The sequence below is a fragment of the Lethenteron reissneri genome, chromosome 22, assembly GCF_015708825.2.
Source record: "Lethenteron reissneri isolate LAM-NWPU_2019-01 chromosome 22, ASM1570882v1, whole genome shotgun sequence".
Taxonomy (NCBI): Eukaryota; Metazoa; Chordata; class Hyperoartia; order Petromyzontiformes; family Petromyzontidae; genus Lethenteron; species Lethenteron reissneri.
The window spans coordinates 999,805-1,013,005 of record NC_083800.1 but is presented as its reverse complement, the minus strand read 5'-3'; the positions used below and the strand labels follow the sequence as shown (position 1 = coordinate 1,013,005).

The 13,201-nt window shown below is 56.3% G+C and overlaps 1 protein-coding gene across 1 annotated transcript; it reads left to right on the top strand.

Annotated features, from left to right (window-relative positions):
- The first annotated feature begins 3,218 nt into the window (after window positions 1-3,218).
- Window positions 3,219-10,815, top strand: ANKRD2 (ankyrin repeat domain 2). The gene is made up of 9 exons (XM_061556242.1): window positions 3,219-3,259; window positions 3,485-3,535; window positions 4,281-4,439; window positions 4,719-4,826; window positions 5,399-5,497; window positions 7,765-7,863; window positions 8,488-8,586; window positions 8,801-8,899; window positions 10,059-10,815. Exons 1-9 carry the CDS (start codon window positions 3,245-3,247, stop codon window positions 10,140-10,142), a joined length of 813 nt encoding a protein of 270 aa, XP_061412226.1. The 5' UTR covers window positions 3,219-3,244; the 3' UTR covers window positions 10,143-10,815.
- The last annotated feature ends 2,386 nt before the right edge of the window (window positions 10,816-13,201 follow it).

The window sequence follows — 13,201 nt, the reverse complement described above, 5'->3', positions numbered from 1 at the left end:
TGTGTAGTGCTGGGTGTCTGTGTGGTGCTGGGTGTCTGTGTGGTGCTGGATGTCTGTGTGTAGTGCTGGGTGTCTGTGTGGTGCTGGGTGTCTGTGTGGTGCTGGATGTCTGTGTGGTACTGGTGTCTGTGTGATGCAGGGTGTCTGTGTGTGGTGCTGGGTGTCTGTGTGTGGTGCTGGGTGTCTGTGTGTTGTGCTGGGTGTCTGTGTGGTGCTGGGTGTCTGTGTGGTGCAGGGTGTCTGTGTGGTGCGGGGTGTCTGTGTGGTGCTGGGTGTCTGTGTGTGGTGTTGGGTGTCTGTGTGGTGCTGGGTGTCTGTGTGTGGTGTTGGGTGTCTGTGTGGTGCTGGGTGTCTGTGTGTGGTGTTGGGTGTCTGTGTGGTGCTGGTGTCTGTGTGTGGTGTTGGGTGTCTGTGTGGTGCTGGGTGTCTGTGTGTGGTGCTGGGTGTCTGTGTGGTGGGGGGTGTCTGTGTGGTGCAGGGTGTCTGTGTGGTGCTGGTGTCTGTGTGTGGTGCTGGGTGTCTGTGTGGTGCAGGGTGTCTGTGTGTGGTGCTGGTGTCTGTGTGTGGTGCTGGTGTCTGTGTGGTGCTGGGTGTCTGTGTGTGGTGCTGGGTGTCTGTGTGTGGTACTGGGTGTCTGTGTGGTGCTGGGTGTCTGTGTGTGGTGCTGGTGTCTGTGTGTGGTGCTGGGTGTCTGTGTGTGGTGCAGGGTGTCTGTGTGTGGTGCGGGGTGTCTGTGTGGTGCTGGTGTCTGTGTGTGGTGCTGGGTGTCTGTGTGGTGCAGAGTGTCTGTGTGGTGCTGGGTGTCTGTGTGGTGCTGGGTGTCTGTGTGGTGCTGGATGTCTGTGTGGTACTGGTGTCTGTGTGATGCAGGGTGTCTGTGTGTGGTGCTGGGTGTCTGTGTGGTGCAGGGTGTCTGTGTGGTGCGGGATGTCTGTGTGGTGCAGGGTGTCTGTGTGGTGCAGGGTGTCTGTGTGGTGCGGGATGTCTGTGTGGTGCAGGGTGTCTGTGTGGTGCAGGGTGTCTGTGTGGTGCTGGTGTCTGTGTGGTGCTGGTGTCTGTGTGGTGCTGGGTGTCCGTGTGGTGCTGGGTGTCTGTGTGTGGTGTTGGGTGTCTGTGTGGTGCTGGTGTCTGTGTGTGGTGCTGGTGTCTGTGTGGTGCTGGGTGTCTGTGTGTGGTGCTGGGTGTCTGTGTGTGGTGCGGGGTGTCTGTGTGGTGCTGGGTGTTTGTGTGTGATGCTAGGTGTCTGTGTGGTGCTGGGTGTCTGTGTGGTGCTGGGTGTCTGTGTGTGGTGCGGGGTGTCTGTGTGGTGCAGGGTGTCTGTGTGGTGCGGGATGTCTGTGTGGTGCAGGGTGTCTGTGTGGTGCAGGGTGTCTGTGTGGTGCTGGTGTCTGTGTGGTGCTGGTGTCTGTGTGGTGCTGGGTGTCCGTGTGGTGCTGGGTGTCTGTGTGGTGCGGGGTGTCTGTGTGGTGCTGGGTGTCTGTGTGGTGCGGGGTGTCTGTGTGTGGTGCTGGTGTCTGTGTGGTGCTGGGTGTCTGTGTGGTGCTGGGTGTCTGTGTGGTGCTGGGTGTCTGTGTGGTGCAGGGTGTCTGTGTGGTGCAGGGTGTCTGTGTGGTGCTGGGTGTCTGTGTGGTGCGGGGTGTCTGTGTGGTACGCACGTCCAGCTGTCACATTCCGTCTCTCCGCTCCATACATGGAGGCACGAGGCTCCGTGTCTCTCTGGAGCCCTGCCTGCTTACGGGGCCCACGGGGCCCCTGTGCCTCCCAGTACCCCTTAATCCTCCCGGCCCCCCAGATCCGTGGGACTCCATCCTCACGGGGTCCCCTCATAACACTCGGGGGTCCCAGATCCCCCTAGATTGGGGTCCCGCACGTGGTCTCGGAGACAAATGCTGTCTGCTGTGCGACACCATCGCCGACAGCTCCACGTGGATGGAACTCGCGCCACGTGTCAGCGGGGTGCTGTTACGTGGATCCACGTGGTTGAAAAGTGGGGGTCACGGCCGGGGGGGGGGGGAGGGGGGCGAGCGAGAGAGGGGGGGTCACTTAATTTAGCACCACGTGCTAATGCTGTTAATCACGGACTGGCTCGCAATGACGCCAGCGTCGCTGAGTCATCCCTGATGACCTCTCCCCCAATCCTTGATCCCCCTCCGTCAATAACCCCCAATCCCCGATTCCCGTCGGGGGTACCGCGGTGGCGAGATGTTAACTCCCTCGCCTGGCACACAGGAGGTCGTGGGTTCGATCCAGACCCTGACGACTTGCTGTATATTTCGAGTTTGCGTGTCTCTCTTTCCGTGGTCGTGTGGATTTTTCTCCGGGTCCTCCAGTTTTCCCCTCCACATTTAGACTCAACATGACGCTTAGAATCAACATCACGCGTTCAGAGTATTTTGCTGCTGCTATAAATATCCACGTGATAATCCACCTCATTGAGCTATCATTTGTGATAGCCAAGTCGCTTCTCAAAAAGAGCCGTATAGCTCAGTGGGCCTTACCTGTGGAGTAGCCAAGGGGGCCCACGTGGAGTAGACCTGTTGTCTGGTTTATTTTAATAATGAACCATATGAATGAGTAGCCAAGGGGATCCACGTGGAGTAGCCCAGGGGGTCATGTGGATCAGGAAGGGGGTCCACGTGGAGTTTCCAAGGGGACCCATGTGTAGTAGCCAAAAGAGTTAACGTGGATCAGTCAAGGGGGGCTCCATCAATTATACTAATTGAGGGGGTACATCATATGGCTTTGACCCCTTTGGAGGAGGGGATAGCACCCCGGTCCCCTTTGTCTCCTATTTTTTTAGATGATGTGCTCAGCGCCGTTGCGCCAGCAGCAGCTGAGCGTGCGGTCACCGCGCCGGGATGCGCGGCATGTGGGACCCCTGGGGCTCGGGGGGCCCGGAGAGGGGGGGGTCCGGTGGGAGAGTGGGGGTGCGGATAAGGGGGTTGTTTTAGGAAGTGGGGGTCAGTGGGGACCAAGGGGATCGTGTGACGCTGACATCATCGCCTCCTAAATTGAGCGCGTCGTCTGGAGCCCCCTCCCCCACCCCGCCCCCTCTCTCCCCCGTGAGCCCCCGTGAGCTCCCCCCCCCCCGCCTTCACCTCTGCCGTGATGCAATAGCCCCCCCCCCCGGGCCCAGCTTTGCTGGCTGTGGAGGGGAGGAGGAGTGGGGGGGGGGCGCGACGCCTATAAAAGACGCAGCAGCGGCCGGGACGGACACACAGAGGTACAGCCCAACAGCAGCGACATGCAGCTCACACAGGTACACGGCGGGACCCCCTCTCTCCTCCCCCCTTCGGCGTCCTATTCGTCTCTCATCCATCTCTCTCTGGTCGTGCCTCATGTCCCCGTGCCTCATGTCCCCGTGCCTCATGTCCCCGTGCCTCATGTCCCCGTGTCTCATGTCCCCGTGCCTCATGTCCCCGTGTCTCATGTCCCCGTGCCTCATGTCCCCGTGCCTCATGTCCCCGTGTCTCTGTCTCCACAGAACGGAGAGACCGCGGCGCCCCCCGTGACCCGTGACCTGAGCCGCGTCAAGGTTTGTCCCCTGTCCCCGTGTCTACGTCTTTGTCTCTCTGTCTCGACGTGTCCCCCAGGTCCCCGTGTCTCCGTGTTCCTGTGTCTCCGTGTCTACGCCTTTGTCTCTCTGCCTCCACGCGTCCCCCGTGCGTCCATGTCTTTGTATCTATGTCTCGACGTGTCCACCAGGTCCCCGTGTCTCCGTGTCTCCGTCTTTGTCTCTCTGTGTCTACGTGTCCCCCAGGTATTCGTGTCTCCGCGTCTGTCTCTCCTAAAGTGTCCCGCTTGTCCCTCCTGTCTCTGCGAGGGAATCGTCCACTCGCCGCGCTTCAGTCGGCACGCTGTCGCGTTATATCCGCTTCAACTCGCCACGCACAGAAACTGCTCTCGCTAAATATTTGAGTGGAACCGAGGTATGCGCTGGCGCACGGACTTTGTCCCCGCGTCTCCGTGTCCCCGCGTTTCCTTATCTCCCTCTCTGCTTCCTCCCCTCACACTGCTCCACTTTAGAATTCCATCCCCGCGTCGTCATCATCATTATCATCTCTCCCCCCCCAAGGTCTTACAACTAATCATCTCACTCAATCCCAGACGCGCGCTACGCGTTTGTCCGTTGCACATTCCACATTCGCCTGACGTTTTGGGCGTTGTGTTCTGTGTAACAAAATACATATAAATACGTATTTACATCTCAGACATCTGTCATACCTCGTCTCCTCCACCCCCCGCCTGTACCCCTGCCCCCCGTGGCCCCCAACCCCCAGGCTGATGGAGACAGAACCCGCAAGCACTCGGGGGACCTGCGCCGTGAGATCGAGTCCTTCGGGGGCTCCGTGTGCCTGGCGCGCGCGCGCAGGCGGCGCCGCGCCCAACGCAAGCTCCAGGAGCAGCCCAAACCCGAGCCCGAGCCCGAGCCCGAGGAGGTGACCTCACTCACCATCACTGCTGAGCCACGACCCTGAGCCACGGCCCTGAGCGACGACCCTGAGCCACGCTCCGACTCTGAGCCACGCTCCGACCCTGAGCCACACTCCGACCCTGAGCCACGCTCCGACCCTGACTCTAACCCTTACACAGCCCAACCAGAGGAGGTTACTTCTTCTCAGCCTGACCATGATCCTGACCTTGACGCTGACCTTCACTCACCGTGACCCTTAAACCTGACCCAATCACCCTGTCGTCGTCCCCCCACCCCCCTCCAGGAGGGCCCCGTGAGCCCCGAGGAATTCCTCCGCGCCGCTGCGGAGGGCAAGCTGAAGGCGGTGGAGCGCTTCCTGGAGGCGCAGGGCAACCCCGACACCTGCGACCAGGTGAGAGAGGGGCGGCGGGAGGGCTGCGTTGGCAGTGGTACAAAAGCACAACGACGACAGCACTCGACGCGTTCGCCAATAACGTCGTCGTTGTTGTTATGTGTGTATGTATGTTGAACTTCTTTCGCACCCTACGTTGCCACCGTACGTAGCCACCCGTGCTAAACGGAGGCGTGCGTGCCTGCCGCCTGACAAGGGGAACAATATGAGTAAATAATACGCGACGTTTCGGGCCAAATGGTACTTGATATGACGAGCGAAACGTCAGACATCGGGCCGAACAGCACGCGGTACGTAGCCGAACGCGCGCCGGAGAGTCGGTAACGATGATATCTGTGACGGGATGATTGTGATGATGAAGATGATTATAGACGATGGCGAATGCACTGGTAATGAGTATAAATAGCAGCGAGGAGACGCAGACATGACGATGATGATGTATTAATAGTTAGGGGATTAGCGAGTGCGGCTTAAAGATCATCGTGACGATGACGGATTATGTTGGTGATGATGTAATGATGATGATAAAGTAGTGCTGATGGTGATGATGTAATGGTGGTGTTGATTGACAGCTGAAACGCACGGCCCTGCACCGCTCCGCCGTGGAGGGGCACGAGGAGCTGATGAAGCGCCTCCTGGAGAGCGGGGCCCGCGTGGACCTCACGGACAGGGTACGGCCCCCCTAAGGCCCCATCCCTCCCTCAGACCCCATCCCTGCCTCAAACCCCATCCTTCCCTCAGACCCCATCCCTGCCTCGGACCCCATCCATTCCTAGGACCCCATCCCTCCCTCAGACCCCATCCCTGCCTCAAACCCCATCCCTCCCTCAGACCCCATCCCTGCCTCAAACCCCATCCCTGCCTCGGACCCCATCCATCCCTCAAACCCCATCCCTCCCTCAAACCCCATCCCTCCCTCAGACCCCATCCCTGCCTCGGACCCCATCCATCCCTCAAACCCCATCCATCCCTCAAACCCCATCCCTCCCTCAAACCCCATCCCTCCCTCAGACCCCATCCCTGCCTCGGACCCCATCCATCCCTCAAACTCCATCCATCCCTCAAACCCCATCCATCCCTCAAACCCCATCCATCCCTCAAAGCCCATCCATCCCTCAAAGCCCATCCCTCAAACCCCATCGATCCCTCAAACCCCATCCATCCCTCAAACCCCATCGATCCCTCAAACCCCATCCATCCCTCAAACCCCATCGATCCCTCAAACCCCATCCATCCCTCAAACCCCATCCATCCCTCAAACCCCATCCATCCCTCAAACCCCATCCATCCCTCAAACCCCATCCATCCCTCAAACCCCATCCATCCCTCAAAGCCCATCCATCCCTCAAACCCCATCCCTCAAACCCCATCGATCCCTCAAACCCCATCCATCCCTCAAACCCCATCGATCCCTCAAACCCCATCCATCCCTCAAACCCCATCCATCCCTCAAACCCCATCCATCCCTCAAACCCCATCCATCCCTCAAACCCCATCCCTCAAAGCCCATCCATCCCTCAAATCCCATCCCTCAAACCCCATCCATCCCTCAAACCCCATCCCTCAAACCCCATCCATCCCTCAAACCCCATCCCTCAAACCCCATCCATCCCTCAAACCCCATCCATCCCTCAAACCCCATCCATCCCTCAAAGCCCATCCATCCCTCAAACCCCATCCATCCCTCAAACCCCATCCATCCCTCAAACCCCATCCATCCCTCAAACCCCATCCCTCAAACCCCATCCATCCCTCAAACCCCATCCATCCCTCAAACCCCATCCATCCCTCAAACCCCATCCATCCCTCAAACCCCATCCATCCCTCAAACCCCATCCATCCCTCAAACCCCATCCATCCCTCAAACCCCATCCATCCCTCAAACCCCATCCCTCAAACCCCATCGATCCCTCAAACCCCATCCATCCCTCAAACCCCATCCATCCCTCAAACCCCATCCATCCCTCAAACCCCATCCATCCCTCAAACCCCATCCATCCCTCAAACCCCATCCCTGCCTCAAACCCCATCCATCCCTCAAACCCCATCCATAAATCAAACCCCAAACATCCCTCAAACCCCATCCATCCCTCAAACCCCATCCATCCCTCAAACCCCAACCATCCCTCAAACCCCATCCATCCCTCAAACCCCATCCATCCCTCAAACCCCATCCATCCCTCAAACCCCATCGATCCCTCAAACCCCATCCATCTCTCAAACCCCATCCATCCCTCAAACCCCATCGATCCCTCAAACCCTATCCCTCAAACCCCATCAATCCCTCAAACCCCATCCATCCCTCAAACCCCATCCATCCCTCAAACCCTATCCCTCAAACCCCATCGATCCCTCAAACCCCATCCATCCCTCAAACCCCATCCATCCCTCAAACCCCATCCATCCCTCAAACCCCATCCATCCCTCAAACCCCATCCATCCCTCAAACCCCAACCATCCCTCAAACCCCAACCATCCCTCAAACCCCATCCATCCCTCAAACCCCATCCATCCCTCAAACCCCATCCATCCCTCAAACCCCAACCATCCCTCAAACCCCATCCATCCCTCAAACCCCATCCATCCCTCAAACCCCATCCATCCCTCAAACCCTATCCCTCAAACCCCATCGATCCCTCAAACCCCATCCATCCCTCAAACCCCATCCATCCCTCAAACCCCGTCGATCCCTAGGACGACATCCATCCCTAGGACCCATTCCTTCTTTGGACCACATCCCTTCCTCGGGGCCCATCCGACCCCGTCGAGTCCACAATCCCCTCCCCTGGCCCCAATCCCTCCCTTCCTTCCTCCTTCCCTACCTCGTGCCCCCATCCATCCCTCCATCCACTTTCTCTCTCGGCCCAACCCCCGCTGATGCGTTGATCCTCAAGGAGAATCCCCCCCCCCACTCTCCCTGCCCCCCCTCCCTCCCCAGCTGGGCAGCACTGCGGTGCACTGGGCGTGCCGCGGGGGCAGCGTGGAGGCGCTGAAGCTGCTGCAGGAGCACGGGGCGCGGGTCAGCGACAAGGACAAGGTGCGCGCACGTGTGCGGCCGGCCGCTAGGTCGACTCGGCCTTAAATGAGTTGCTGGTGTGGCAACGTAGATATCAGCGCTGAGGAGACCAGATGGACGGCCGGTGGGAGTCGTGGGGGGATGACCCGCCCCGCTTTGCCGACCTGCCTCTACTGGACATCTGTAAAAAAAGAGCTTCATAGCTCATCGGATTCCTCCTCCAGTCTAAGCACAGATTCTGATTCTAAATACGCAAGAAATGCCTCCACACTGACCCAGCAGCGGAAGTCCCTAGCCTCGAACCCCCTGGAACTACGTCGCCTGGTATACAGGAGTGACGTGGGTTCGATCCCCGACCCTGACGCCTGCTGCTGTGTATTTGGAGTTTGCGTGTCTCTCTCCCCGTGGCCGCGTGGATTTTTCACTGGGTCCTCTGGTCGCAAAATACATTTTGACGTGATGAGCCACTTGGTTGAGCTATCATTTGTGATTGCCAGGTTGCTGCTTCTGAAAAAAGAGCGACATATCTCAGGGGGTCTTGCCTGGTAAAAAAATAAAAGTTGTATCGAGTCCCGGAGCGCGTCCACACGTGTGTTGAGCACCGGCCTGATCGGGGTTTCTAATTCACTTCATTGCCCCCTCCAGGCGATGAGCACGCCGCTGCACGTGGCGGTGCGCACGGGGCGCGCGGGCTGTGTGGAGCACCTCCTGGCGTGCGGGGCCGACGTGAACTCACGCGACCGGGTGAGTGGGCACTCACCACCACCACCAGGCTCACCACCGTCACGCTGAGCGCTCACCCTCACGCCCACCATCACTTGATCCTCACGCTCGCCACTCTCTCCTACATCTCCCCGCTCGCTCTCCCTTCTCTCTTTTTTTCTCTCCGTCTCCCACTCGACTTCTCTCTCGCACCCCCTGACTCTCCCCCCCCTCTCTCTGTCCCTCGCTCTCCCAGGAGGGGGACACTCCCCTGCACGACGCCGTCCGTCTTGGCCGGCCCCGCATTGTGCGTCTCCTGGTGCTGCACGGGGCCGGACTGCAGATCAAGAACGCGGTGAGCCGGCGGGTCGCGGAGGACGACGACGATGATGACGATGATGAATGAGACGGAGTATGGACAAGTGGAGAGAGGAGAGGCACACTAATTATAGACGATGATGACGGTAGACGACGACGATGATGATGAAGAGACGGAATAAGGAGGAGGAAGATAGGATCAGGAAGTGGAGCGAGAGGAGATATAATGGTGATGAGTAAAGATCATGAGCTAGATGGACGATTATGTTTATTTTGTTTATCCAGATGAGGATATCAATAAACAAAGATTCCCGTATAGCCTATTAACAGACTGTTGGGACAAGTGCTGTTAGCGATCACTTATGAAGGCTGGCACGGCACACGAGAGAGTGGATGGCCAGCACCACGTCCGGCCGCCTTTGTCTCCCTAGCGACGATGTTTACACCGCACCAGGTATTCATTTGAGGCTGAATCGACCTAGGGGAGGCCCAGGGACCGATTCAGATACTCGTCACTGGTGTTCGCCTTGATGAACTCGGGTCGTCGAGTTTGTAGAGCCGCGCGCGAACCGCTACGATACTGCTCATAGGTAGCGCTGCTACTCGCTCACAGCACTTGCCCCACCAGTCTGTTAAGGCCACACGGGGGTCTTTGTCGTCAATAAACAGTGCCAGGATACAGTCCCATTTGCAAGAGTGACCTGGCGACATGAGTCTGCCAGTAGTGGGCGACCCTAGCTGCTGCTGCTGCTGTGTGCACAACGATCTCAAGTGGAGCTTGACGCTGGCACACAATGGCTCCACTCTTGCGAATGCCGTCAAGGGATCTTTGACGTCCGCTGCGAGTGATGCAGACGGCGCGTCGTTGTTTGGGGTTTTCAAACTACCGCGGTATTCACCGGGACGGCCGCCCTATTCGAGACGCGAACTTCTAGAGGAGGATGAGGAGGGTGAAGAGGTTCTGGAAAAGGCACGCGGACGATGATGACGTGGAGTAGGATGAGTGGTGTGGAGGAGGATAGCGCGCTGTGTTTAAAACTGTGCCGATGTGAAGAGAGGGTGACATTGTAGGAGGAGATATTTAAAACCTTGACATTTTAAAAATTACTCTGTACTCGCGAGTCACGTGCCCCCACCCTTTGCACCCCCCACCCCCGATTTGTGACCCCACCCAACCCCGTCCTGCCACCCGACAGGAACGGAAGACCCCCCTGGATCTGGTGCGCAAGTGGGAGAGTGGGACGTGCAGTGCCCTGAAGGGTTTAGCGGCCAGCGGATAGAGAGAAGGGAGTGCAGGGAGAGTGATGGTGGAGAGGTGCAGGGGGACAGTCGGAATTGCAGGGAGAGAGGGGGGGGGCAGTCAGAATTGCAGGGAGGGGCGGGGGGGCCGGGTTGAGCCGCCCCCACCCTCGTGGGCTCGCAGCTCCCGGGACACGCGCGGTGACGTCACCGGCGTCAGTCGCCTCTCCGATCTTTAACTTATTTAACTTATTACTGCGCGCGAGGGGTGAGGATGGTGAAGATAAGGATGGCCATGGGCAAAGTTCAAGTGTTAAAGTTTATGTTGTTGAACCAGACGAGAGCTCAAGAGCGACCAGGATAGCGACCTCGGTCAACCAACATTAAATGGTGCAGGTGATGACGGAGGTGCTGATCATGATGACGATGACCACCATCGGGATGAAGAAGATCAAGAGGATGTTTTACGGATGACCATGATGTTCATGGTGATGATGACCATCACAGAGATGAAGACCATAATGTTGATGATGATAATGATTAAGATGGGGATGATTGTGATGATCGCGTGACATATCGTAATTTAACTCTAAGCAATGCAAGCGTGTGGTAGCTGACATTGGGACCCCCGTCTCTTACGGGGGCCCGACCTGGCTTCGTCATTTACGGTGGCCTAGACCCTACAGCGGAAGGGGCGATTGTTGCAAGTGTAATTGAGGGGGGTGGGGGGCTTGAGTGTGAGATTGAAGGGGAGGGGCTTTGTTGTTGTGAGTATGGAGGGGGGGGGGGGCTTGTTGTGAGAGGCACTTTATAAATTATTAAAACAGGCGCCACGAGCGTTACAAACTCTGCTCGGATGTCTCCGCGGTGTTCATTCGCAACGGCGGTGCCAGGCCTCGCACGCTGTCCCCTACCAGACCGCGCCATCGTCACCAGCAGCCATGGTCAGATCCACTGCTGGATGAAGGCCTCTCCCACAAGCCATCGCTCTTTTCACAGTCGGGCGATGTAAGATTCCACTCGCCGCCCGTCATCTCCTCTCACCTGCCATCCCTCACCGGTTATCTCTCACCTCTCCTCTCACCTATCACCTCATCTCACCTGCCATCCCTCACCGGTTATCTCTCACCTGTCATATCTTCTCACCTGCCATCCCTCACCGGTTATCTCTCATCTCTCCTTTCACCTATCACCTCTCACCGGTTATCTCTCACCTGTCATCTCACCTGTCATATCTTCTCACCTGTAACCTCTCACGCGTCATCTCGTACCTGCCATCGCCTCGTCTGTTATCGTGCTCCTGTTATCAATTACCGGTCACTCATCCAAAGTCCGTCTGTGTGAGTTGTGGGGCAGCCTCGCCATCACTATAAAACAATAACAACAACAACAGCAGCCATTGTCATCACTCCAACACAAACACAGCAGCTGCTGCTGCACGGGGCAGCCATCTAATTCCACTCTCAGCCATGATCTATCCACTGCTGAATGAAGGCCTCCCCCAAGTCGTAGGCCGTCTTTCAGAATCAGAATATTGATACTGGAGGAATGTGATCAGCTATATAACCTATTTATCACAGATGTCCCGTAGGGGCAGATCTTAACATTGCAACAAATAATATAAAAACTCGACACGAGTGCAACTTATAGGCACGCTAAAAAAATCACTTTTAAAACATATATACACAAATACATCTCTTTTTTAATCTTACAAGGTCAGGCCCACTGCGTCATTAGCTTCTTTTTCAGAAGCGCCCTGGCCACAAACGCAACAATCCTTGCGGCTCTTGGCACACGAGCTGATTCCGCTGACTCCATCGCTCCATCTCCCCGCTGAACTTCTTCAATCCGTCATCTCGTTATGATGCTCGTTGTAATTACTGGCGAAACGTCGTACTCAGATTGTGAATGTGGTGGATTTTCTCTCCAACACACCGGTGTTGCTGTACTAGTACACTACACTATACACTATACTATACACTACACTATATTATACACTATACACTACACTATACACTACATTACTCTACACTATAAACTACACTATACACTACATTACTCTACACTATACACTACATTATACACTATACAACTACACTATACACTACACTATACACTACATTACTCTACACTATACACTACAATATACACTACATTACTCTACACTATACACTACACTATACACTACATTACTCTACACTATACACTACACTATACAATACACTATACACTACACTATACACTACATTACTCTACACTATACACTACAATATACACTACATTACTCTACACTATACACTACACTATACACTACACACTTGTGCTGTACTAGTGACGAATTGGCCACGTTCTGTTCACGTGACAACCCTTACTAGTTGCCTGTGTCGGGTGGTGGCGGGTTTAACGACACATTTATTTATTTACGCGATTTAACCCAACAAAACCTCTATTATGGGTGATATTGGTCACGAAAGCCCCACTACGTATAACCCTTCATTACTCCGATAAGCAACCCCTCACAATTATCTCAGATTCCGTGTTGCAATCTATGGGACCAGTTTTGGCAGTAGAATGATGAAAATATAAGAACCAGCTTTACTTTGTCGTACTAAAACAGGAGGCGTTAAGATGTTCAAACGCCAAGTGGATATCTTTAACAAGGCAGCAAGTCTACATTAACCACACATACATGTGGAAAAACATGCAAACAAACATGCCGTCATAATTATTAATTATTATTATATATCACGTCGCCGCTCCTCATGACTCACGAGATAGGGTCAACCCGTGCGTGATGACGTCATCACGCAGGCACCACCCACGCATTGACGTCCCCGCGCGTGAGTCACTGTGCGCGATGACGTCACAACGCAGGACCCCTGCGCCGCGTGCGTCCGACGTCACGCGACAGCTCCTCTGTACTCTTTGCGCGATGACGTCACCAACGCAGGGGACCAGTCGTGCGTGGTGACGTCTGAGTCGCAGAACGCCCGCTCCGTGCGTGGTGACGTCAGGGACAAGACCACGGAGGGGGAGGTGCGTGCGTGGTGACGTCACGGGGCGCAGAACGCCCGCTCCGTGCGTGGTGACGTCAGGGACA

Bases quoted from the DNA above. Each gene is read 5' to 3' on its own strand.
- ANKRD2 (XM_061556242.1), top strand. The intron at 4,440-4,718 runs GTGACCTCACTC...ACCCCCCTCCAG, and splicing joins CCGAGCCCGAGCCCGAGGAG to GAGGGCCCCGTGAGCCCCGA. The intron at 8,587-8,800 runs GTGAGTGGGCAC...TCGCTCTCCCAG, and splicing joins ACGTGAACTCACGCGACCGG to GAGGGGGACACTCCCCTGCA.